The sequence below is a fragment of the Monodelphis domestica genome, chromosome 2 (assembly GCF_027887165.1).
Source record: "Monodelphis domestica isolate mMonDom1 chromosome 2, mMonDom1.pri, whole genome shotgun sequence".
NCBI classification, from domain to species: domain Eukaryota; kingdom Metazoa; phylum Chordata; class Mammalia; order Didelphimorphia; family Didelphidae; genus Monodelphis; species Monodelphis domestica.
In genome coordinates this window covers 484978251-485003045 of record NC_077228.1, presented here as the reverse complement: position 1 = coordinate 485003045, position 24795 = coordinate 484978251, and the positions used below count along the sequence as shown (strand labels likewise).

General features: G+C 41.8%; 1 protein-coding gene across 2 annotated transcripts in view; it reads left to right on the top strand.

The window, feature by feature from the left end:
• Nucleotides 1–22879: 22879 nt before the first annotated feature.
• The window catches only part of SYT6 (synaptotagmin 6), a 75382-nt gene continuing 73466 nt past the window's right edge, over nt 22880–24795 (top strand). Inside the window, exon 1 of one of the 2 annotated variants that reach the window (XM_007485176.3) lies at nt 22880–23627. In XM_007485176.3, coding sequence (XP_007485238.2) covers nt 23465–23627 — 163 coding nt within the window. In that variant the 5' untranslated portion in view covers nt 22880–23464. Of the gene's footprint in view, nt 23628–24158; nt 24454–24795 lie in introns of those variants that run through there. The other variant, XM_056819234.1, reaches the window with a different exon arrangement.

Here is a 24795-nt window from a genome sequence, read left to right as displayed (position 1 = left end):
AGAGGCTAAATAAATAGTCCAAGTCAGAAAAGATAAGGACCCAAACCAGAACTGTAACTATGTTGACAAGGGGTTGAATATGAGGGATGTTTTAGAGACTAAAACACCAGATTTGTAGAACAATTGTATATGAGAGAGAGGGCAGAGAACAGGATGACTGAGATAAGTCTTCCTCATTACCCCAATCCTCCTCAAAGGAAATAGTGAAACTTGGGGTCAAGAGATAGTGTTAGGAAGAAGATAGTGAATTCCATTTGGAACATATTTGCCATGCTGATTGATGGGGTATCCAGGTGGAAGTATCCAGTAGGTAGTTGGTGATGTGGGACTGAAGTTTAGGGAAAAGAGTAGGGCTGGGGCAGCTGGGGGATTCAGTATCTGATAGAGTGCCAGGTCTAGAGTCAGGAGGATCTGGGTTTCAATGTGGTCTCAAACACTTCCTAGCTGTGTGACTCTGAGCAAGTCACTTAACTCTATTTGCCCAGCCCTTGCCCTTCTGTCTTAGAGTAGTTGCTAGGACAGAAAATAAGGTTTAAAAATAGGGCTGAATATATAAATGTAGGAGTTCCTTTTAGAGATTATAATTGTACTGATGGGGCCTATATAAGTCACTAAGAGAGTACAAAGAGAAGAGATGAGGGGACCCAGGACAGAGCTTTGGAGGATGTCTATATCCCCAATGTATGGATGATGATCCTAAAAAAGGAAAGGAGTGATCAGAAAGGAAAAACAAGTGAAAGCAGTGTCAGGGAGGACTTGGGAGGAGAGAGTATTCAAGAGGAGAGGGTGGTTGACTGTCAAAAACTGCAAGGAGGTCAAGTATAATGAGGAGTATGAAAAAGCCATTATATTTAGCAGTTAAGAGGTCATTTGTAAAGAAAAAGAAAGAGTAGTTTCAGTTGATTGGTGGGGTCAGAGCCAGATTTAAGGGGCTGAGAAATGAGTGGGGGATGAGAAATTGGAATAACACAATGCAGATTACTTTCCCTAGATAAAGATGACAGTTAGATAGACAAATAGTCAGACAATAGATAGAAAGACAGACAGACAGATGACAGATAGACAGTCAGAGAGATAGGCAAATAGACAGATGATAAATAGCAAGAGAGTCCGACAGATAGTCAGAGACAGACAGACAGACATAAGATAGATAGATCAACAGACAGATAGACAAAAGATATAGATAATTGATAGATGGATGGATAGATAGATAGATAACAAATATGTAGATGATAGAGATAGACAGGTAGATAGCTAGGTGGATAGAAGGGAAAAGGGAAAGAGGGATAGACAAACAGATGGACAAATGGATGGACAGACAGACAGATTTATTAAACACGAATTCAAGTAAAAAGTGTTTAAACAGTCCCTAAACTTAAGGAATTTATATTCTAATATGGAAACAGCATGCAAACAAATATATATATATACATATGTGTCTGCATATATATTTACATATATATGTGTGTGTATAGATGTAGATCTATATCAGAGTACATGAATGATCCTCTGGGAGGGGAGGATGTGCTGGAGGCAACCTAGAAAGGCTTTCTGAAGTATGTGGAAATTGAGCTGAGTCTTGAAGGAAGTCAAGGAAACAAGGGAGGACTGAGCATTCCAGGTGGAGAATCAGAGGTGAGGGGTGAATGGTAGATAAGGATAGCTAGTAGAAAAGAAATAAGATGAAGTTCTGTGTTTGAGAAACAGCAAGCAGGCCAGTATTTCTGGAATGTAGAATACATGGAGGTGACTAAAATATCATGCAATGTGATTAAATAATAGTTTTATCCAATGGGCCCACTTACATGAGCCCCCAAATCATAAACTGACAATAAAAAACAAGTGACATTATTACAGTAAGGTATAAACAAAACCCACACTGTGGAAGGACCTCCTATCTTTCACCTAAGTGTGTCAAACAGCCCACTTCTCTCACTTGACTCGATTCTCTAAGGGCCATAAGATGGGAGCAGGAACAGAAGCCAAGGAAGTTCCTTCATTATGGAACAGGTATTCCAGAGGGTACAGTGGAGAGGGCAGGCACATGTGAATGGGACCTAGTCTGCAGGAAGGTGGAGGAGAGTTGAGGTAGATAGATTAAGAGAGTTGAACTTGGAGAAAGGGGTTTGTAGGTTGGCAGCTGGGAAGTTCAGAATCACCAGGACAGGAAGAGGCCAGGGATATGCTAAACATTGAGGGGTGAGGACAGGCAGAGCATCAGTGTTTGGACAGTGATCATTCTCCAACTTTGGGCATGGCATAATACAAGTCTTCTCTTGAGGTTCATCCTGGTAGCAGAGGTGATGCTCTATGTCTTGTGAAGCCCCAAGAGCCCAATTGCAAAGTAAATAGAAGAATCAGAAACTTGGTCAGGAGGCTAGGGTTCCTTACTTGCTGTGAGAAGGAGTTGAAAGAACTTCTACTCCCAGAAGCCAGAGGACCTCATTGCCAAGGAAGGTGGTCAGTGAATTAGATACCAGAGCCTGAGGAGACAACAGTCAGGTGATTTTTTAAAGGATAGGGTATATCTGGATACATTTGTAGGCAGCAGAGAAGGAGCCAGCAGAGGAAGAGTCACTGAAGACAAAACAGAATTATGGGAACAAAGGGGCAAACTCCCCAGCAAAATGGGAGAGGGAAGTGTTAAAAGTACAAGTAGAAGGGCAGGCTTTGGGGGTGGGGGGTGGGGGGGTGAGGAATGTTCTACTTTTGCCTCAGAAATGAGTAAAAGAGGAATAAAGAGGTAGGGAGAAGCAGGGACTCATAGTTGTTGGCTTCTATTTTTTCATCAACACATGAAGAGAAATCCTCAGCTGAGCATCAGAGAAGAGGTTGTATAAGTACTTGAGGGCAGAAAAGAAGGCTTGAAACTCTCAACTACTGAAACATCTGCCTCTCAGGCTACCATCCATCTGCTCTTTATGTATCTTTGATCTTCCTATTGATACAGTATAGGTTATCTTCCTTATTAGAATATAAGCTCTCTGAGGGCAGGGATTATTTTTTGCCTTTGTATCATCAGCACTCAGTCCAATGCCTTGTACATATTGACTCTGTTTTGTTGGTTTTTTTAACCCTTTCTGTCTTGGTAACAATTCTAAGACAGAAGGGCAAAGGCTAAGCAAACAGGGTTAAATGACTTGCTCAGGATGTGTCAGAGATCAAATTTGAAACCAGGTCCTTCTGAATCCAGACCTGTCTCTCTAGCCACTGAGCCACCTAGCTATCCTCCATAGCATTTTAAAAGCTTGTTTTTCTTTAAAAAATATTATTATTTCTTAATAAAAACTTATTGATTGATTGATGTGTGGGAACATATGATAAGTAATCAGGGAATAATAAAAGAAGTGTGAAAAGTATTGAGGAACCAATTATGATTAGATAACAATAATTTGTGGGGGCAACTAGGTGGCTTAATGGATAGAGTACCAGACCTGGAATTAGGAACACTCATCTCTCAAAAGTTCAGGTCTGGCCTCAGACACTTACTAACAGTGTGACCCTAGGCAAGTTGCTTAATCTTTTTTGCCTCAGTTACCTCATCTGTAAAATGAGCTAGAAAAGAAAATGGCAAACCACTCCAGTATCTTAGCCAAAAAAAAAATGGAGTCACAAAGAGATGTGTGTGTGTGTGTGTGTGTGTGTGTGTGTGTGTGTAAAACCCAGGATTGGAGTTTGTTGGGGGCAATATGAGAAGATGTCAAGAGATCCAAAGGTGGAAGATAGTGTGTTGTTAAGCTGACCAAGAGGAACAAAGAGGCAAGGTCATAGTCAGGTGATAGAATGGCAGAATGAGGAGAAGTGGGAGGATTGAAGTTGAAGATGAGATGTGAAATACTGGAAAATGATGAAAGGGTTGGAGACTATGATGCATGGGAAGAATTTCAGAATTCAGGTCATGGAATGTTGTGATTGATGGTAACATCTAAGGTGTGTCCATCCCTGTGGTAGAGGAAAGATGTAGGTCATGGAAGGGCAGAGAAGCTTGGCAAACTGGGTCCACAAGACCACAAGCATAAAGGCAGGGGTTGAAATAGAAGGGAAGAGTATGAACCAGGACTGGGCACCTCCTAGGAGCTTAATAAAGGCTATGGGCAGGGGGGCAGCTAGATAGCACAGTAGATAGGACTCCACCAGTCCTGGAGTCTATTTGAAAATCAGTTGAAATATGGCCTCAGAAACTTCCCCAGGTGTGTGACTCTGGGCAAGTCACAACTCCATTTGCCTAGCCCTTGCCCTTCTGTCTTAGAGTTATTAGTAGGACAGAAGGTACTGCTTTTTCAAGCTATGAGAAGGAAAAGAAAAGGCTACAATAGATGGATGAGTGCTGAGCAAATATGTAGTGATCTTGCCTGAGCAGGGTTAACTGTTGAGTCTTCACAGGGAGATGGGTTTTGAGCTATTTGGGGGAGGTGAAAGCTGGGCAGGTGTCCCAGGTTCCCTGAGCACGTTCACCTGTAGGTTGCCTGAAGTTACCAAAAACACAACATGGTAACCAGTCCCTAGGTCTTCATAGGAAATTGAAAAGACTTTCAACAGAAACAACTGACTTCCCTTTATTGTGTTTTTTGGCTCAGTTTAGTCCAATGAATAATGAACACAACACATACACATGCCCACCCTCCAGGTGAGCACAGCTGTGAGGGAAATTATGGGTTTTTGCCAATTTTCAGGTACAAGTCAAAGAGAAGTGGAGACAGATAGTACAAGACAGGGCATCCAATCCACCTCCCGCCAGAGGTTGGGATATTCATGATGATATCCATTTCTCAACCCCTCTACCTCATCACCTTATCTCCCCTCTCCATGGATGCTTTCTTTGGCACTTGGACTGTATGGCTCTTTGATATTTTGTCCTTTGATTCTGCACCATCTTTGCCCTCTCCCCTTCTATAACTCTCCGGAGTAATGACTCCTCTTCCATCCTTTCTTTTTTGGCACCAGTCTTAACTCTTCTGATCCTCCTGCTTCCCCTCATCCCTGGGATGGCCGTTTAGTGAGGAATGCATAGGACCATATAAATTTGGTATCTGAATGCTACATGGCTCTTCCCTGGAGAAGTGGGTGAGTCGAATCCTCAGCACTAAAAAGATGGAAGCTATGTTGGAGGCCTTGGAACCCTGAGAGCAATTCTGGATTATCTAGTAAGTATTCAAGCCCCTTTCCTAGGGGCAGTCAGGTGCCTAGCTACCCAAATTTAGACAGAGGGAAGCGAGCAGCCTGAGTCCCTCTCTTCACAGGTCAAGAATTTCCCTTTGCATATCCCTAGGGTGAATAGGCATGGAACAACTTCTGTTCCACTTAACTCAAAGTCTAAGGAATATAGACTGTTCAGGGATTGGGAGGTATAGATACAAGGAGGAATACAGAGGCTTTGGCTCCTCAGTGACTCATAAGAACCATGATCACACAGAAAGTGGTCATAGGGTCAGAGGCAAAGAGATGGAAAGTCTTTGGTCATTTTGTCCAACTCTCTTATTTTACAGATAAGGAAATTATGGCCCATAAATGTTATGACTAACCCAAAGTCATGTGGGTAGAAAGTAGCAGAGTTTGGGATACTAAGTCAAGTTGTCTGGCTGCCAATCCAAAAGTCTTTCTACAGTACCTTGATAGGACTTCCTTCATGGAGAAGAATGCAGACTAGAAAATCCCATTTCCTTTTCTTCTATGAGATATTTCTGACTACTTTCAAGAATTTAGACGTCAATGAAGATCTTAAAAATAACTTACAAATAAAATAAGAACACCATAAATCTGATGTCTACTTTTTATGTATTATAATTTTATGATTTTTTTAAGTGAGAAGCAGAATGATTTAATGGATGAAAGTAGGACTCAGACATAAGGATCTGGGTTCAAGTTCTGTCTCAGGCATGAAATGACTGTTTGGACTTTGGATAAGTAATTTAACCTATTAGAGCCAAAGGCAACTGATAAATTATAGATCTCAACAGTAGGGAATCTTTCTTCACCAGAAAGGATTTGTTTATGCTAATGAAATCACAGCTTAACACCCATTTTCTAAAGTTTTCCAGGATATCTTAGTTTTGATTTCCTTGTATTTAGGTCACAAACTAAAGTTGAGACTCATGAAATCTAGGAGCCAAGGATCCTAGAATAGCTGTCATAATGTCAGTATAAGTCATAGAGTTAGCTGCTGTCATAATCTCCCATCTGGAGCCTTCTTTCTGTGGATCTTTCCCTACTCTCCTTCATAGCCCTGTGGTGTCTACTACCTTGCTGCTGCTTAACACCAACTCAGAAATTCTAGGAAAGTCTATCCTCCCAGCTATATTCCCCACCACTTTCTTCTTCTTCTTAAAATTGTATCTTCTTTCTAAGGACTGATAATAAATAGCAGTTCCAAGACAGAAGAATAGTAAGGGCTAGACAATTTGGGGTTAAGTGGCTTGTCCAGGGTCAAAGTAGCTGAGGCCAAATTTGAATCTAGGATATCCTATCTCTAGGCCTAGGTTTCTATCCACTGAGTCACCCAGCTGCCCCCCCCATCCCATACCAATTTTTTCTCATCGCTCCCTATGCCACCTCCACCAAAAACAAAGCAAAAGTGATGAGGTCTCCTTAGAAGCAATTGACTACCCAGTGGGATAGCAGTTACCTGTAGCCAGAAACTTTATTGGCATGTCAGTGACACTGTCAGGTTGTTTGAGGGATCTGGCTGAGAAACACATGCAGTGATGTGTACGTAGGATCAAAATTACTAAAATGCAACAAAATATTTTCCCATCGGGAGCCTCCTCAGCCTTATTACTGGAATTCTTGAATAAACACTGTCCTCAAAGCAAGTTGGGCAAATCTCTACATCATGGGTTATAGAATTGAGAGTCAGAAGGGACTTTAGAGTCAGGCTGGTTCAGTTGCCTTGTTTTATAGAGGAGGAAACTGAAGCCCAGAATGTTGGTAATTTGTTTCAGATCAGATAGATAGAATCAGAACCAGAATGTGATCCCAGATTCTCTGATTCTAGATGCAGTATTTTTCTCCTCACCAAACTTAGTCCAAACATGATAGATTAGCCCACCAGTAGTGGCACTGAGGTCATTTGTTTTTCCTGAAAAAAAATTTTTTAATGCTCATGTTATTCTTCTCACCCACTCAGAACCTAGTATGGTTCCTTGTAAATAGTATGTGTAAACCCTGTCCCAAAGACCATTGGTATGAAACTCTCTCTTTACTAGTGGAAATGGAGGTCCTTCCCTGCATGAGGGGAAGAGCAGAGTTGGCAAGAGCTTCAGTTTTCAGTTAGTTCCTATTTGGAGACTCTTCATGCAAGAGTTCCCCTTTGGAATTCTCCAAGCTAAAGTCTTTTTTGAGTTCAATTCTATTTTGGACAGAGAAGATGAAAGAGGCCAACTTCAAGAAGAAGAAGCATTTTGGGAGATATGAGAAGATATGGGAGAAATGTCCCATATCCAGCTTGCTATTTAGAGACTTCAGGGAGTTTTTTCTTGGACATTTGGTTGAGCTTAGTTATTGCAACCCCAATAGGAGAGATCCTTCCCTCTGTATTGTCTGATATATATTCTCCTATGAATACCTTCTCTGATTTCTGTTTTATTATTATTTGGATTAAGAGATTCTTTACTATTCACTATGTATGTCCATTGTGGAATTGGTATTAGATAGGAAAGGAGTCAAGATAGATAGACAGACAGACAGACAGACAGACAGACAGACAGAGATAGAGATAGAGAGCTTGGAGTCGCCCTTCCCCTAAAATGACAAAGTGATCAAAAGCCAAATAGAACTTGATCATATGCCTTAAACAAAAAATATTTAAGGAAGTAGAAAAATATACTTCTAGACCAGGATCCCTTCTCTTTGAGGAGAGCAAAGTGACCTCCAGCTCCAACTTCCTGTTCCTCTTTCTGGCAGGAATGAAAAAGTCCCTCTGAGAAGAGTGGGGGGAAGAAGCTAGAAATGTCCATTTCTCCCTTTCAGCAACACACAAAGACAGTGTCCTCAAAAATATACATGAGGTCCCTTTCTAACTTAGACAATGAATAAATGTCAACTGAATAATAAAGAAAGGAAACAGGAATTTACTTAACATTTACAACTAGGCAAGTTTTCCCAATAAAACAGGTAAAAGATTTCCTTCTTTCCACTATTATTTGACAGTTCTTGAAATGGTAGGGATAACAATAAAATAAGAGGAAAAATAAAGATAAACATTAGCAAAGAATGAACAAAATTTAAATTATCCCTATGTGTATATGACATGATGCTTTACTTAGAAAATCTCAAAGAGGCAGAAAAATAATTGAGATAATCAATTACCTCTGTAAAGAAGCAGGATTTGAAATCAATCCACAAAAATCACAAGTATTTCCATGTAGAAAATAATAAATCTAAGGACTAACAGAAGGAGAACTTCCATTTAAAATAATTATAAAATATATAACATATCTGGGAGTCAATCTATCACAATCAAGACAAAAATAAAATTGCAAAATATTCTTTCCAGAAATACAGAACGATAAAAACTCTACTAGCCTCTAGATCATTCTTCTTCCTTTTTTGAGTTCAGTACCTGGTTCATTGTCTTCCACCCCTACCCAATTCTTGCCATTATAACTGGGGACTCCAGTTAATGTTGATACTCACAGTGCCTGGACCATAGCAGATATTTTCTAAATGTTTATTGATTAGTTGATAATTGGAGGAATATTCATTGCTTATAGTTGGGCCAGACCATTATAATAAAAATGATGATACTACTTAAATTAATTTACAGATTTCCTGCTCTAGCAATCAAACAAATTTCAAGTTTCACCTGTTAAAAGGAAATGTTAAGTTAAGGAGGAAAGTGTGTACGTTTACAAAGGGGAGTGGCATGAGACCAGCAGAAAAGATTCTGGAACTTGGAAGGAAGGGTTAGACTGCTACTGAGGCTGTTAGTTGTCTCCCTCTGGAGATATCTAGAGGTGGTGGCTGCATTTCCTTAGTGGTTGATGCTATGCTTGTTCCTGTCCTGCTTGCTGTCTTGTGTGCTGGATTTCATCGAAGCAGAACCTGGTGATCCTGCCCAACTGTCTGTAGTGATTGTGAGACCAGATCAGGTCCTTTTGGATCCAGACCTTCCCTGGGCCCTACTAAGCTTACCCAGACCAGTTCCTTATGCCAACTAAGGGGGGGTTTTAGTTGTAGCTTAGCCAAGAACAGGGATGGGCGTTTTTTTTAGGAAGGGAGGAGAGGATTAGAGTAGAAAACCCACTCTATGAAGAATCTCCTTCTGAAGACATTAGATCTTTGGGGGTCTTAGAAGTTTAGCTGTAGGATTATTTGTACCCCCTTTACCTAGTCTCTTTAATTAAACCTACTTTCCCATTTCACTGAGTGGTCTGTGTGTGTAATCTCAGACCAGGCTCTGCCTGTCTGGATTTTGTTGGCCTTCCCAAATCACAGATAAACTTCTGACACTGGTCCAACACATCCCTTCACATCCCTAAACTGCCCTCCCTTTTACACATCTCACACTTGGCAAATAGCAAAGATGACAAAAGATGTAAATGATCAATAGTGGTGGTGCTGCAGGAATAGAGACACTCTGATATACTCTCCGTGGAACTGGGAATCTAAACATTTCTGGGAAGCAACTTTGAGTTGGGTGAAAAAAATGACTAAAAAAAGATGTCACTGCTAGGCACATGCTCAAAGGAAAGCAAAGATAGAAAGAAAGGCCCGTATACCCAAAACTGCTCATAACATCAATCCTATGGTAGTAAAGAGGAGGAAAAAGAGTAGGTGTTTATTGACTAGGAAATGCCTAAACAAATTGTGGCAAATGAACATAAAGGAATATTTTGTCTCATAAGAAACAACAAATAGGAAGAATTCCAAGAAGCAGAGGTGCCGGGGAGGCAGGGAAGGGAATGAGGTAGCTAGGTTGCACAGTGGTTAGAGCATTAGGCCTGGGGGGCTGAAAGATCTGAGTTCAAATTTGACTTCAGATACTTACTAGTTGTGTGAACCTGGACAAGTCACATTTTGTGCCTTGGTTTCTTTACGTATAAAATGAGCTGAAGAAGGAAATGGCAAATCACTCTAGTATCTTTGCCAAGAAAATCCTAAATGGGGTCATGAAAAGCCAGGCTGAAATAACACAACAACAAACAAAATTAGAAGATATATGAACTGGTCCATAGTGAAGAGGACAGAAATCAATAAAATAACACCAACTGTAAACAAAGGACAAAAACATGTTTTTACTGTAATTACAATTATCAAATCTGGCCCCAGAGAAGACTGAGGAAAAATGTAGCTCCTTCCCCTTAAGTACTGAGATAGGGAATATAGTTACAGAATATTGACAGACTCTGCAGATGTTTGTTTTTTTTTCATTTTATTAAACTTTTTTTTTCTTATTTTATCTTTTTTTGTAAGGGATGGCTTACTGGGTAGGGATACAGGGAGGGATGTATTCAGAAATTAATGTAGTATGAAAACAAAAAGCATTAATAAATATAAGATTAAAAATTAAATAAATAACAAAGGAAGCTTTAGAGGGGATTTTTAGAAACAAAAAAAGTATGAAGCCAGAGAGATCTCTTTTCAACTGGGGAAACAATTAAGGACAGTTTCATCAAGAAGGTAATACTTGAGCTGAGTCTTAAAGATAAAAGACTTCCAACTGGCCAAGTTGTGGAGTATGTTATGCTTGGAGGGTCACCTGCCAAGGATGAGCAGAGGTGGGAGAGGGCAGGATAAGATCAAGAGACAGTTGGGAGTCTAGTCTGGCTGAAATTTCCTGAGCATCAAATGTAATAATGGATGTGAAAGCTCTTTGTAGCCATAACTTGCCATGTGAATATGAATTGTCATTGTGCTTTTCACAGAATGTCTGTTGTTTTCTCTCTTGTCCTGCTTATCTTCTGCTTTCCTTTGCTCTGTTTTCTCAGCCCATTAGGTGTCATTCCCTGGTTTTGCAGCCCTGGGATTAATGTCACCATTTTCAGTAGAATTAGAGCTGTGGTTGGGAGGTGATATTAAGAAGACTTGGTGGGACAACAGAGCGAAAGGAGCAGAACCAGGAAAACATGGTACACAGAGACTGATACACTGTGGTACAATCGAACTTAATGGAATTCTCCATTAGTGTCAATGCAATGTCCCTGAACAACCTGCAGGGATCTATGAGAAAAAACACTATCCACATTCAGAGGACAAATGTTGGGAACAAAAACATGGAAGAAAGGCAACTGCTTGACTACAGGGGCTGAGGGGATATGATTGGGGATGTAGACTCTAAATGAACATCCTAGTGCAAATACCAACAACATGGAAATGGGTTCAGATTGGGGACACATGTGATACTCAGTGGAATCGCGCATTTGGCTATGGAAGGGGTAGAGGGAGGGGAGGGAGGAAAAGAAAATGATTTTTTAATTCAATGAATAATGTTTGAAATTGACCAAATAAAAATAATGTTTAAAATCTAAAAGAAAGAAAGAGAGAGAGAAAGAGAGAGAGAGAGAGAGAGAGAGAGAGAGAGAGAGAGAGAGAGAGAGAGAGAGAGAGAAAGAAAGAAAGAAGAAAGAAAGAAAGAAAGAAAGAAAGAAAGAAAGAAAGAAAGAAAGAAAGAAAGAAAGAAAGAAAGAAAGAAAGAAAGAAAGAAAGAAAGAAAGAAAGAAAGAAAGAAAGAAAGAAAGAAAGAAAGAAAGAAAGAAAGAAAGAAAGAAAGAAAGAAAGAAAGAAAGAAAGGAAGGAAGGAAGGAAGGAAGGAAGGAAGGAAGGAAGGAAGGAAGGAAGGAAGGAAGGAAGGAAGAGAGAGAGAAAGAAAGAGAGAAAGAGCAAGAAAGAAGGAAAGAAAAAAGGAAAGAAAGAAAGTTGCTAAGAAAAAAAAAGAAGAAAACTTGGGAGGCAAAGAGATCAAATAAAGAGGGGAGTGATCCATAAGTACAAAAAATTTTATAGCAGTTTTCTTTTTGTAGATGCAAAGTAGATGCTTAGAAGGGACTGGTTGAACAAATTATTGTATATAAATATAATAGAATACTAATGTGCTATAAGAAATAATAAAAGGAATAGTTTTCAGAGAAACTGGGAAAATCTGTATGAACTATCAGAATGAAGTGATCAGAACCAGGGGAATAATTTATATGATAACAATATTGTAAAGACAAACTACTTGGAATTAAGAATTCTGATCAACACAATGAACACTAGCCAGAATTCCAGAGAACTCATAATGAAACATATTGCCCACCTCCTGGTGGATGATGGACTTCAGGGTGCAGATTGAGACATATTTTGGACACAGCCAATGTAGGAATTTGTTTTCCTTGATTACGTATATTTGTTACAAGGTTTTTTAATTTTTATTTTTTAGAGCAGGGGGGAGGTGGAGGGGGACAAAAACAGAGAGAGAGAGAGAGAGAGAGAGAGAGAGAGAGAGAGAGAGAGAGAGAGAGAGAGAGAGAGAGAGAGAGAATAAATACTTGTTAATTGAAAAAAATAAAACATTTGAAAAAAAGACTTGAGAGGATTGCCACAGAAGGGAGAGAGGGGTTCCACACATTCCCCATTAACAGAGCTAATTGCTCAGTAATGCCTTTGTGTCATTATCAGAAATGTATCTGGGAAAACAGTCAGATGCCCCAGCAGACGCTCATTCTTTGCACAGAGATACTTGCATGACATTTCAGAACAAATGAGCAATTTCTTCTTGTGGAGAGAAACTTTTCAAGACCAAAAATTTGGCTCTAATTTGATCTATTGGGAGCTTCATGGGGGAGGAGGATCTGAGAGTCTTAGTGGCTCAGCACCTTTCCTCCCTGCTTCCTTTCCCTTTAGTATCTTCAGCTCACAAGTTCTTAGAATGGGGCAATGTCTTCTATGTCCTTTGAAGAACAGCTCCTATTTACTGTATATTCCTTATCTTTTATATCCCCCAAGCAAACTTTGTATTGGAGAGGGGTCAGAAATGTGTCCCTTTTAAAGAAGAGAAAGCTAAGGATCATGGAGTTTAAGTTATATGTGCAAAATAAGAACAGTGTTATCAGGCTAGGAAAGCCAGGGAAAATCTATGTGGCGTAGTAAAATGAATTCTGAATCTGGAGTCAGAGGATCTGAGATCTAGTCCTGTTTTTGTCAATTACTCCATGTGGGCCATTGGGTAAGTCAGTCTTGCTCCCCAGACCTCAGTTTCTTCATCTAAAAAATTAAGATATTAGCCTTCTAGGTGATTTTTCAGGTCTCTTTAGACTCTAAATCTTGTGATCTGAGAGACAAGTGGAAGCTCTAGGCAATATCCCCCAAAGTGACACGAGCCCCTCTCTTGTACTTTGAGGCTGCCTGCATGTAGCAAATGCAGTCAAGGAATGGCAGAACAGTGTTACAGGATGGCCTGTTACATTGTGGTTGAATAGCTGACACCATTGGGATAGAGTGAGATGAAACCTCTTCATGGCAAATCAAAATAGTTTTAAAAATCAAGGGTCTAAATTTCCTAGTATTCCTCAGCATCACGGACTGACTGCTGTAAGTTGTCTAAGGTTTAGGGTTCAGTGACCAATGAAGGGTTTGAGGGGAATATCAATAACAGTAACTAGCAAATATCAGTAACAATGGCAATAACAACAATTATGACAGAGCATTGGTGGAATGGAAAGCATGCTTGACTTGAAGTCAAGGTTCCCCAATTCAAATCCAACCCCCCCATACTTATTAGATGTGGCTCTAGACAGGTCATTTAACCTCCACTTGCCTCAGTTTATTTATCTACAAAAAGGAAATTCAACTGCATGGTATAATTCATCTGAGTGATGAAGTAGAAAGAGTGCCAGATTTAGGATTAGAGGACTTACCTGTGTTTGCGTCTTGGCTAAGCAACTAGGTGGCCCAGTGGATAGAGTGCCAGGAAGACATGAAGTAAATGGCAAACCACTCCAGGGTCTTTGCCAAGAAGACCCCAAAAGGGGTCACAAAGAGTGGCTGAAAAATCACTGAACAACACTCATGTTTGAATCTTTGCTTTGCTACTTACCTTCTGTGGAATTTGGGGGAATATGACAATCTCTTTGGACCTTTGCTTCTCTCTTTATAAGATGACTGGATTGGTCTAGATGACCTTAAAGGTTCCTTCCAACTTTAATTTTATGATATTTGTGCTTCTCTGCTCACACAATTATTATAAAGTACTTTTCAATTGTGAAAACACTATGCTTTTATTTATCACTATTATACCAATAATCGTATTATATTAATATTAGTATTGCAATAATAGATCATATTTATGTAGCCCTTTAGGGTTGACAGAGTGCTTTCCTTACAATAATCCTTTGAGCTAGAAGGGAAAGGAGAAATCATTTATCTAGTGCCTACTGTGTCAAGTTCTGGCCTAAGTACTTTACAGATTTTATCTCATTTGACTCTTACAACAATCTTGGGGGTTAGTTGTTATTATACCTATTTCACAGTTGAGAAAATTGAGGCATACAGAGATTAAATGACTTGGGTCACATAGCTGGTAAGTGTCTGTGGCTGGATTTGAATTTGGGTCTTTCTGATTCTAGGACCAGCACCAATAAACTGGAATTGATGTTCTCCTTCATCTTGGCCTTAGAATGACATCAAGAAACGGTTGAGAGGAAATTCCCCATTCATTCTGGAGAACAGAGTGATTTTGGAAAAAAATGTCTCCCTTTCCTGGATCTTCTAGGACTTTACAACTGGATGTCTGCAGTCTGACCCACCAAGGACTCTGTGTGAGAATCTGGGCTCCCTGTTTGGACTTATCCTTAGTTAGCTTTAGTTAGCTTTAGTTTAGTTTAGACAGGTTAAGCTTAGTATAGGAAATTATTGGGTTAAGTATCTTAAATTCCCTTTAATAATATAAACAGCATGGCAGGGAGATGTGGAAGACCTTTAACAATAGTAGCTAAGAGTTCTGGTATGGTCATTCCATCTATCCCTACTCCAGTAAAATCTAAACCTTAAAGGTAACATGACAAACATTGGAAAATGTCACGTAGAAGCTCTAGATGTCTAGGACCTGGAATGGAAGAGAAACCAGTGAACCATAAGAGGTAAGCTTCTAGAGGCTAGTAATGAAGAACAGCAGAATCAAAATGAAATCCTTGCTGGTATCTCATCCAGGATAGTACCATAAGTGAAAAGCAATGTACATATCTGTGAAGGGACAGTGATCCAAGGGAAATGGGGATGTTTCATGATTCACTATGGACCCAGATAGAATTCTTCATCCCTATCTTGGACTCTGCTCGGGGTAGTACTATGTCACTGGAATATACGGGTCCCTTGGGGGGAAATGGTCCAATGGAAAAAAGATGTACCAGGAGAAGAATTTACAAATAAATAAGAAAAAGAGAGCATTATAAGATGCAAAATGGATGATTTTTATTACATTAAATTTTAAAGGTTTTGTACAAATAGAACCAACTTAACCAAGAAGACGGAAAGCAGAAAACTGGGAGGAAAATTTTGTAGACAGTTTCTCAGATATAGGTTTTATATCTCAAATATATAGAGAACTTTGTCAAATTATAAGAATATAAATCATTCCCCAACTGATAAATAGTGAAAAGATATGAACAAGCAGCTTTTAGAGGAAGAAATCAAAACTATATATAGTCACAAGAAAAAATACTCTAAATCATTACTGATTTAAGAAATGCAGATTAAAACAACTCTGAGATATCTTGTTTCTATCAGATTGGATAAAATGATAGAACGGGAAAATGACAAATGTTGGAGAGAATGTGGAAAAATTGGGGTACTAATACCCCATTGATAGAACTGTGAATCAATCTAACCATTTTGGAAAATGGTCTGGAATTATGTCCAATAGTTATAAAACCCTCTAACCCAACAATACCACTATTAGGACTGTTTCTCAAGGTGATCGGGAAAAAGGAAAAGAACATATTTGTTCTAAAATATTTATAGTAGCAAAGAACTGGTCATTGAAGGTATGACCATCAATTGGGGAATAACTAAACAAGTTATGGTATATGATCATGATGGAATGCTATAAGAAATGATGGTTAAGTTAATTTAGAAAAACAAGGAAAGACTTGCATAAAATAATAGACCGAAATGAGCAAAACCAAGATAACATTGTATGCAGTAACAGCAATATTGTTGAAGAATATCTGTGAAAGTCTACCTCCAGAGAAAGAACTGATAAATAGAAATATGCATGGTATCATTTTACATATTACATGCACACACATCTATATATATATATCTTTCTGGTAAATGGTATCCTTTACTAGTGCAAGGTGGAGGAAGAAAGGAGATAGGTTGGAACTTAAAATATAATCAAATGGGCAAGGGATATGAATAGGCGATTTTCAGATAAAGAAATCAAAACTATCAATAAGCACATGAAAAAAGTGTTCTAAATCTCTTATAATTAGAGAAATGCAAATCAAAACAACTCTGAGGTACCACTTCACACCTAGCAAATTGGCTAACATCAGAGCAAAGGAAGATAATAAATGTTGGAGGGGATGTGGCAAAATAGGAACATTAATACATTGCTGGCAGAGTTGTGAATTGATCTAACCATTCTGGATGGCAATGTGGAACTATGCCCAAAGGACTTTAAAAGACTGCCTGCCCCTTGATCTGGCCATACCACTGCTAGATTTATACCCCAAAGACATAATAAGGGGAAAGACTTGTACAAAAATATTTATAGCCTCACTCTTTGTGGTGTCAAAAAAAACGGAAAATGAAGGGATGCCCTTTGATTGGAGAATGGCTGAACAAATTGTGGTGTCTGCTGGTGATGGAATATTATTGTACTAAAAGCAATAATGAATTGGAGTAATTCCATGTGAACTGGAACAACTTCCAAGAATTGATGCAGAGTGAAAAGAGCAGAACCAGGAGAATCTTTTTTTTTTTTCATTTTAAACATTATTTTTACTTGGTCAATTTCAAACATCATTCATTGGATACAAAAATAATTTTCTTTTCCTCCCTCCCCTCCCTCCCCTCCCTCCATCCCTCCCATAGCCAAAGCGCGATTCCACTGGGTATCACATGTGTCCCTGATCCGAACCCATTTCCATGTTGCTGGTATTTGCACTAGGATGTTCACTTAGAGTCTACATCCCCAATCATATCCCCTCAGCCCCTGTTGTCAAACAGTTGCCTTTCTAGGGTGTTTTTACTTCCACAGTTTGTCCTCTGCTTGTGGATAGTGTTTTTTCTCATAGATTCCTGCAGATTAGAACCAGGAGAATCTTATACACAGAGAAGGATACACTTTGGCACAATCAAATGTAGTGGATTTCTCTAACAACAGCAATGCTATGATCCAGGACAATTCTGAGGGACTTATGAGAAGGGATGCTATCCACATCTAGAGAAAGAACTGTGGGAGTAGAAACACAGAATAAAAACAACTACTTGATCACATGGGTTGATGGGGATATGATTGGGGATATAGACTCTAAATGATCACCCTGGTGCAAATATCAATAATATGGAAATGTCTTGATCAATGACACATGCAAAACCGGGTAGAATTGCTTGTTGGCTATGGGAGGGGGCTGGGAGGAAGGGAGGGAAAGAACGTGAATCACATAACCATGGAAAAAAATTTTCAATTAATCAATAAAATTAAAATATATATAATCAAAATATTAAATTTAAAAATTTAAAAGGGGATATTGTTTGACTCCCTTTGTTCAAATGTATATTGTTTCTGTGACCTTTATTATGTAAATAAAACTGTTCTTTATTTTGAAGCTTTTAAGTCTTAAGTGCTTGTAAGGGGAACTCATGACAACTCTTATTAAAGTTCTCAGGTTTTAACAGTTGGGAGAAACTATGTGTGTATGACCATAAATTATCATATAAATACATGGAATATTGTATAAGGTATGAAATAATATATCACATATGAAATATATTATTTGTATCCTATAATATCAAATAATGTTACATTTATTATTTATGTGTACATCATCTCCAAAATATACTTGGACTCTATGTGTCAGGAGGGAGCCTCTAAAACTAGGGCTATATTACATTCTTCTAGTTTTCCTATTTCTTTATTTGATAGATGTCTTAACTCTCTAGTCCAGTCATGTTTGCCCTTTAGAACTTAAATAAACTAATGGCCTGCCATTAGTTTATTTAAATTCTAAAGGGCAAATGTCACACATTCTATTTCCTCCAATCCCTGAGACAGGGCTTTGCATACCAGACATGCTCATTCAATGCTTTTGACTGACTATTCCATGAATCCTTTGTCCATCCCAAAGTCAGTGGATCTGGAATTCAGGGAGTCTGTGTGTCATGCAAAGGAAGTTTGGGGATTGGGTGGCGAGAAGTCACTTGTTCTTCACCCTTGAATAATCAGGGATGATTGACTGACTAGACAGATTTGCTCTTTCCAGGGGACCCAGCTCTCCTTTACCTCCAGGGCCCATCAGGCCACCAATCAGAAGCCTGCTTCATCAGAGCCCCCTGAATTCTGCTAAAATCAAAGATTAAGACTTCCTCAGTTTGACAGGGCCTTTCCAGGTTTGTCACTTTAATTAGCTCTGGCATTTTATCTGGTTTATTTTCATTAGCAGAGCAGCCAGAGTCCTGACATTGCAAACTCTCTCCCTGCTCCTTAGGGAAAATTCCAGTCTTTGAGCCCTTATTCTTACAAGAATCTCATCTTGGCCCTTTCCAGGAAACTGGTACATTGACAATATGAAGCAGTCCAGAGATCCCAGCCCCAACTCACCATTCTATACTCTAGGACTTTAGTCCAACAGGGCAAGACTCATTCAAGAATGAGATCATAGACCATGGCTGCAAGGACCCCCCTGGGATCGGGCCACCAACTTTCTTTAACATGAATGAGATGAAGAGGTTGTATAATATACTGAAAAGAAGGGGCAGCTCCATGGCTTGGCGAATATTGAGTCAGGTCTGAAGACAGGAGGTCCTTGACGCTAGAAAGTCACTGAACCCCCATTGCCTAGCCCTTACCCCTCTTCTACCTTGGAACCAATACATAGTACTGATTCTAAGATAAAAGGTAAGGCTTTTAAAAAAGAAAGAAAAATATGTAAAGTTATTTGTAACCCCGAAATACTATATTGATGTGAGTTCTTAAAGAAAACTCAGATAAACAAATCAAGTCAAATAAAGGGAATAAACAGGGTCAAGGCCAGCCAGAGGCAAGACTATGATGTATGTGAAATTTGTCTTCTGATCCTTTCTCATTGTTCCCTGAGGAAGGCTCTGGCTCTCCAGGCTGTAGCTGGCCTGGCAAGAGACCAAAACCTTGGAGGACTCAGATCTCATCTGATTATTTGAAGAACAGGGAATGACAGGCAAATATAATTTAGTACAGGTTGAGAACTGGGGACCCTCTGTGGAAGGGGGCCAAAACTAGATCCCCTGGCTAACTTTGTGACCTTTGAAATATCCTTTGCACTTTGTGTAGAGGTAAAAAGGGTCCCTGGAAACACCACTTTATAGCCTGGTTTATGAGCATTTGTTAATCGGCTTCAAAGAGGACCTCTGCTTGGATGGGGACCTGGAGTGGAGGAAAGATGATTTCAAGTGGGATTGAAGACCTCTACCTCGACCCCGAGGCCTTTATACTGATTTTAGGGGAAAGGTCACCAATATTTTTTCCACCCCTATAACATATGTGGACCAAAAATCTTGACATCACCACCATTAAGAGCCCAGTTCCCACTAACATATATTTTCTCAGAGTTAAAACAAAAGCCTCAAGTGCAGAGGCCTTCAGGTAGATAGTATGCATGACACAATGGGGATATGGGGGTGGATGAGGGCCTAATGACTACAAAGAATTTGGGGTCAGAATTTCCTTTTGGTTCATACCAGAGCCGTGTAAATCAATGATGTGTGTGTGTGTGCCTAAACATTAGACAATCCCCAGGTACTAACATCAGACTGCTCCCTTTAACTCCATGCTGGGGGCTTAGAGGGGAGAAAGGGAGGGGGTAAGTGCTCCCTTTTTATAAATCACATAGAGAAGAGAGAGAGAGAGTATGACACATTAGCTCATGTCAAAGAAACTGTTCTTCCCACCCACTGCAGCAGTGATTATCTACCTGGGCTCCATTTAAAAATGTATTTATTATTTTATTTGGGCAAAACTTCACTGGATAATACTGGAAGGTGTTGTGCCCAGAGGGAAATCAGAGAATTGCTCCCTGAGGGCTTGGAAATAAAGGCAGGGGAGGGGAGAGGGAGAGCTCTGTACCTTGGGCTTGGCCTCCAGAATGGGGGATGACTTGAGACTTTCCAGAACTATGGCAGGGCTGGTTTAGCCTTTCAGAGACTGCTCCATGAGGATTTGAGTCTCAAGAAGTTTCATCCATAAGAGATTGTGAACAACTTACAGATGATATGAAGGGATGGGAGAGAGGGACAAAGAAAACAAGGAGCAAGGAGAATGCTGCTTCAGGCTTTGCTATATCTATTCTGCTGTTTCTAAGCCAGGGTAAGTAACTATTAAGCAATCCTTGGTCTCCCCTTATCCCACACTTTTTCTTTCTCTTCCTTTTCCCTTCCTTCCCCCATCCCATCTCCTAATTTTCCCAAAGCAGATAGGTATGAGCCAGGGGACAGGCAACTCAATCTCTGCCCCATCCCACTTTCAAGACTATAAGTCACCAACGAATGACTGTCTTAATGGAAGGTGTTTCTATACTGGAAATTCCATATGTGGTACTGAAAAAATTACAATTTCTTCCACAATTCACATGTCTGTTATCCTGACAAAATTATGAATGTTATGGTCCCAGACTTCTGAAATGCGCACAAGAATTATTTCAGAAACTGTTTCTGTCTCAGAGATCTCTGCCTGTCTACATCTCTTTATCATACACACATACACACACATACATATCGCAAATTCGATAGCTATTGACATGACCATAGGAGCACCACAACCTTTTCCACAGCAGTGTCAAGACAAATGCTTTTTCCCATTTAAGCTGAGAAATACCAGGTCCTGGTTGCTGCTGTGACCGCAGGAGACACTGCAGGTCCCAGCTGCCTAGTGTGGGGGATGAATCCAGGAACAATGAGAAATTATCTGTTAATTCTCTGCTCTCTGTGGCTCTTGCCTCCTGCTCTGCTCCGAAAAGGCTCCTTTGCCTTCTGTTTAGATGCAAATTCCCTGACTAGTTGTAAGCAAAATATTGATTTCCCTGCATCACAGGCCTTGGCTGTTGGTGTGGTTCTGTGTTGTTTCACTCTCTGGAAAAGCAAAACAAGGGCTTTGTTCTCCCAATTTCCCCTGTAACTCAGGAGGGGGAGGAGAAATCTGAGAATACTAGCGTTGTTATAAACATGAGGCGAATTACTCTTCAATTCTATTTTACATAAATACAAACACTTCGTTCCTGAAGAATCTATTGAGCACTTTGCTGGGATCTGGGGGGGGGGTGACTCTTTGAATATCTTCTCTGGATTGATAGGGTCTGAAAGTGGAAGGGATGCAAAATAAGGTTCACTTAACACCTTAGTTAGGCCTTAGGAATCCGTAGACATTAGCCACACACCTGAACACACACACACACACACACACACACACACACACACACAGAGTATGGCTTGGGATTTAAACAGTAAAATGCCACCAAACCTTCCCTTCAAGAAGACTTTCCTGATTTCAGGGTGTGCTAGAATTGGCAATCCTCCTGCAGCACAACCACCTCCTTTTAATTTTTCGATTCCTCCCCCATGCTTCCTCGGTCCACCCCCACCCCATCACCCCTACTTAGGGGCCAAGGCAGAAGTGTGGTCCCTTCCCAGTCATCACGTACCTAGCTAGTAACATTATGAACTCAGCTCCATGCTGTTCTTACAAAAGGAAAAGAAAAAAAGATAATCAGCACCCTGGACAGAGGTGGGGACCCGTGGAGTGGGGACCAGGAAACCTCGAGAACCAGCTGAAGTCTTTTTTTCCCCCTCTGGTCCCTGCAGTCCAACTATTTCCCCTGCGATGGAACTGCGTGTCCAGTTGGGGAACTCTAAGGGGGTGGGTTGGAGTAAGGACAAAGGGTAGCCTGCACTTTGAAAGGGTCCGCTTGGGTTGGGGGTGGGATGGGGGATGAAGGGGCTCACAGATGGCGCTTGCAGTTGTTACCGCCAAAAGCCCTCGCTGAGAATCGCAAAGCACCGGAACGTGAGTCACCGCCCGAGCCACTTCCAATTAGTGTGTTAATTAGAAGTAAAGACCCTCCTCCCCCAACCAACCCGGGAACAAGCCAACCCCGTGGCTTCCGGATGCTACCGCCAAAGAAAGACTTTCAACCGCTGGAAAAGGAAGTGGAGACCACGGCTAAAATGCCAGGCACAGGACCATCCTTCCACTCCGAGAAAATGGAGCGTACTCTACTGAAGAAGAGATGCTCACCACATCTCATCCTTGCCCCTGCCTCTGGGCAAAGTAGCTCCTCCCCCAACCTATATTGTCAAGCAGCCGCAGAGTGGGTCTCTCCAGAACGGAGAGATCTATCTCCCGAAAAAGGGAGGGGGTTACAAGGGCTGAAACGTCCTAAACTCATTAGCCAGCCTAGCTGGTGCTTCATCTCACACTTCACGCTGTAGGGAAGTTCTTCGTTTTGTCTAACCTCAAGCCTTCCCGTTATATTTTGAGTCCATTTCAAATCTTTATGGTGAAGCTTCCCGAAGACACCTGGGAAATGAGGTGCGATTCGATGGCGAGGGAGGGGGACGAACTTGAAAAAGGACGACCTGGTGAAGTGTCGTCTCTTCCCCCCCCCCCCCATTCTCCTGAAACTTTTCCCTCCCGTTGCCATGGAGAGAGACAGCCGATGCCTCTTGTCGCCATAGCAACGAGTGGGTGACGCGACCAGCTGATTGAGGGGCTCTGAAAGCCACTGAACCCCACTCTCCCCTTGCTCCCCAGTCTTGGGGTTATGGAAATTAAAAACGAAATACTGCAAGTTTAACCAACTTCCCTCGCCCAGCAGTCCCAGCCCCTCCCTCAGTTCTGCTCTTATTGAGACCTGGAAACCATGGGTTCCTCTCTCGGGAAGACATGCCCTTAAGATCCTATTAGTCCTGGGCTCAATCACCCTTTATTCTTTTATTCAGCCTTTATGGTAGCAGGCTCTCCCCCTTTCCAACCCACTCCCCCAAAGACACAGAACTCGGACAAGGCTCTAACCAGACACTAAACGTAATGAGGGTGCTGAAAAGGGGAGCTAATTTCTCTGTGGAGTCTGGATCTCACTGAGGGGCGGAGACCCCGTAGAGAAGTGGTTAAAAGCCTAGACTGGAAATGCAAGTGCAGTGACTCGCTTGGGGCTGTTTGGGGGAGGGTCTTCTAGCGGACCCGCCCTGTCCCGCCCCAGCCCGACGGCAGCTAGGGACCTGGAGCAGCTGCAGGGAGCTGGGTGGGACGGGACTAACCCACAGTGTACTAAACAGGGAAGGGGGGAGGGTCCGGGGCATGAGCGGGGTGGGGGGGTCCGAGGAGGCGAAGTGCCAGGCGGCACTGGGGATCCTGGCCTCGCTATGTCAGGGGCAGCCGCCCCCCCAGGGTCTGGACTTGGAGACTTGTCGGAGTTTCGAGCTGCAGCCCCCAGAACGGAGTCCAAGTTCTGCTGATACAGGTAACTGGGCGACCCTGCGTCCTCCCTACTTAACCCTGCCACAACCCCTCTTCCTAATCTAGAGCTTCTCTTTCTGAAACTCTTCCCTCCCCTAAGCGCAAAGCTTAGATTGCACTGGACACAACTGATGCATTTCTTGGTGCCATGCTCTGGATTCGGATCTTGCCAGTGTCAGAATAGTAGGGTGCTGGGGAGTGGAGTTGGAGAAGGGGATGCTTTTCTTTCCTCATTTAGAGTGAGAATTGTGAAACCCCTACTGTGGATACAGTTTCGGCTTTAGTTCGGGGACCCTTTGCAACTCTGGGGAGTGTGCCTCAGTTTCTCCTCTTTTTAGGATGGGGCTACTGTCTCCCCCACAAAGAGGAGGCGAAATACCCAGATAAAGGTCAGCGAAAGAGATGAGAGACGTCCCCAGTTGCAGACAGGTTTCTGTCTCCGTGTCTCTATTTCCACATCTCTGTCTGCGGGGAGGTACAACTAGCCCCCCCAGATGGTAGCGAGAAACTTGCGTTGAGTGTCTGTCTCGCTCTCGGGTTTTGTGTACCAGTGCCTCTCTCTGGCTGTGTCTATTTCTCCGTCCCCGCGGGGGGGCGGGGGAAGAGGAGGGGGGGAGGGTGTCTCCGCGTCCCCGTCCCACCCCCTACCACCACCACCTCTATAACTCGCTCGCGCTCTCTCCGTGACTCACTCGGACTCGGGGCCGGTGCGGGGACTGAGCCGGTTCCTCTCTCTGACTTTCCGAACCGGGTGCCTTAGTTCCGGTAGACCCCAGAACCCGACACCCGGAGCCGGCCCCAGAGAGGCTGCGGAGCCAAACCCGAGCCGGGTGAGTCCCGAGCCCGGAGCCCCTGCGCTGGGGCCCGGCGCGCGGCCGCAGTGGCTCATCGGAGTCGCGACAGAGGGTTACTGGGCAATCTCGACACCAAGGGGGACTTTGTGGTGCCAGAAAGGAGGCGGAGGGTGGGGGGCACTGGGTCTAGAGTAGGAGGAGGCGTTTACCTAGGTTCTAAGGACCTGATGAGCTTCCTGCAGTCACCACCACCCCCACCCCCGCCCCCAGTCTTGGTCTGCAGATGTTGATTCTTTGTCCGGATTCCAACATCTGGTTGGGGAGGCAGCCCAGCAGAACAGAGAACTAAGGTGGGGGCCTCTGAAGGGGCGAGGGTAT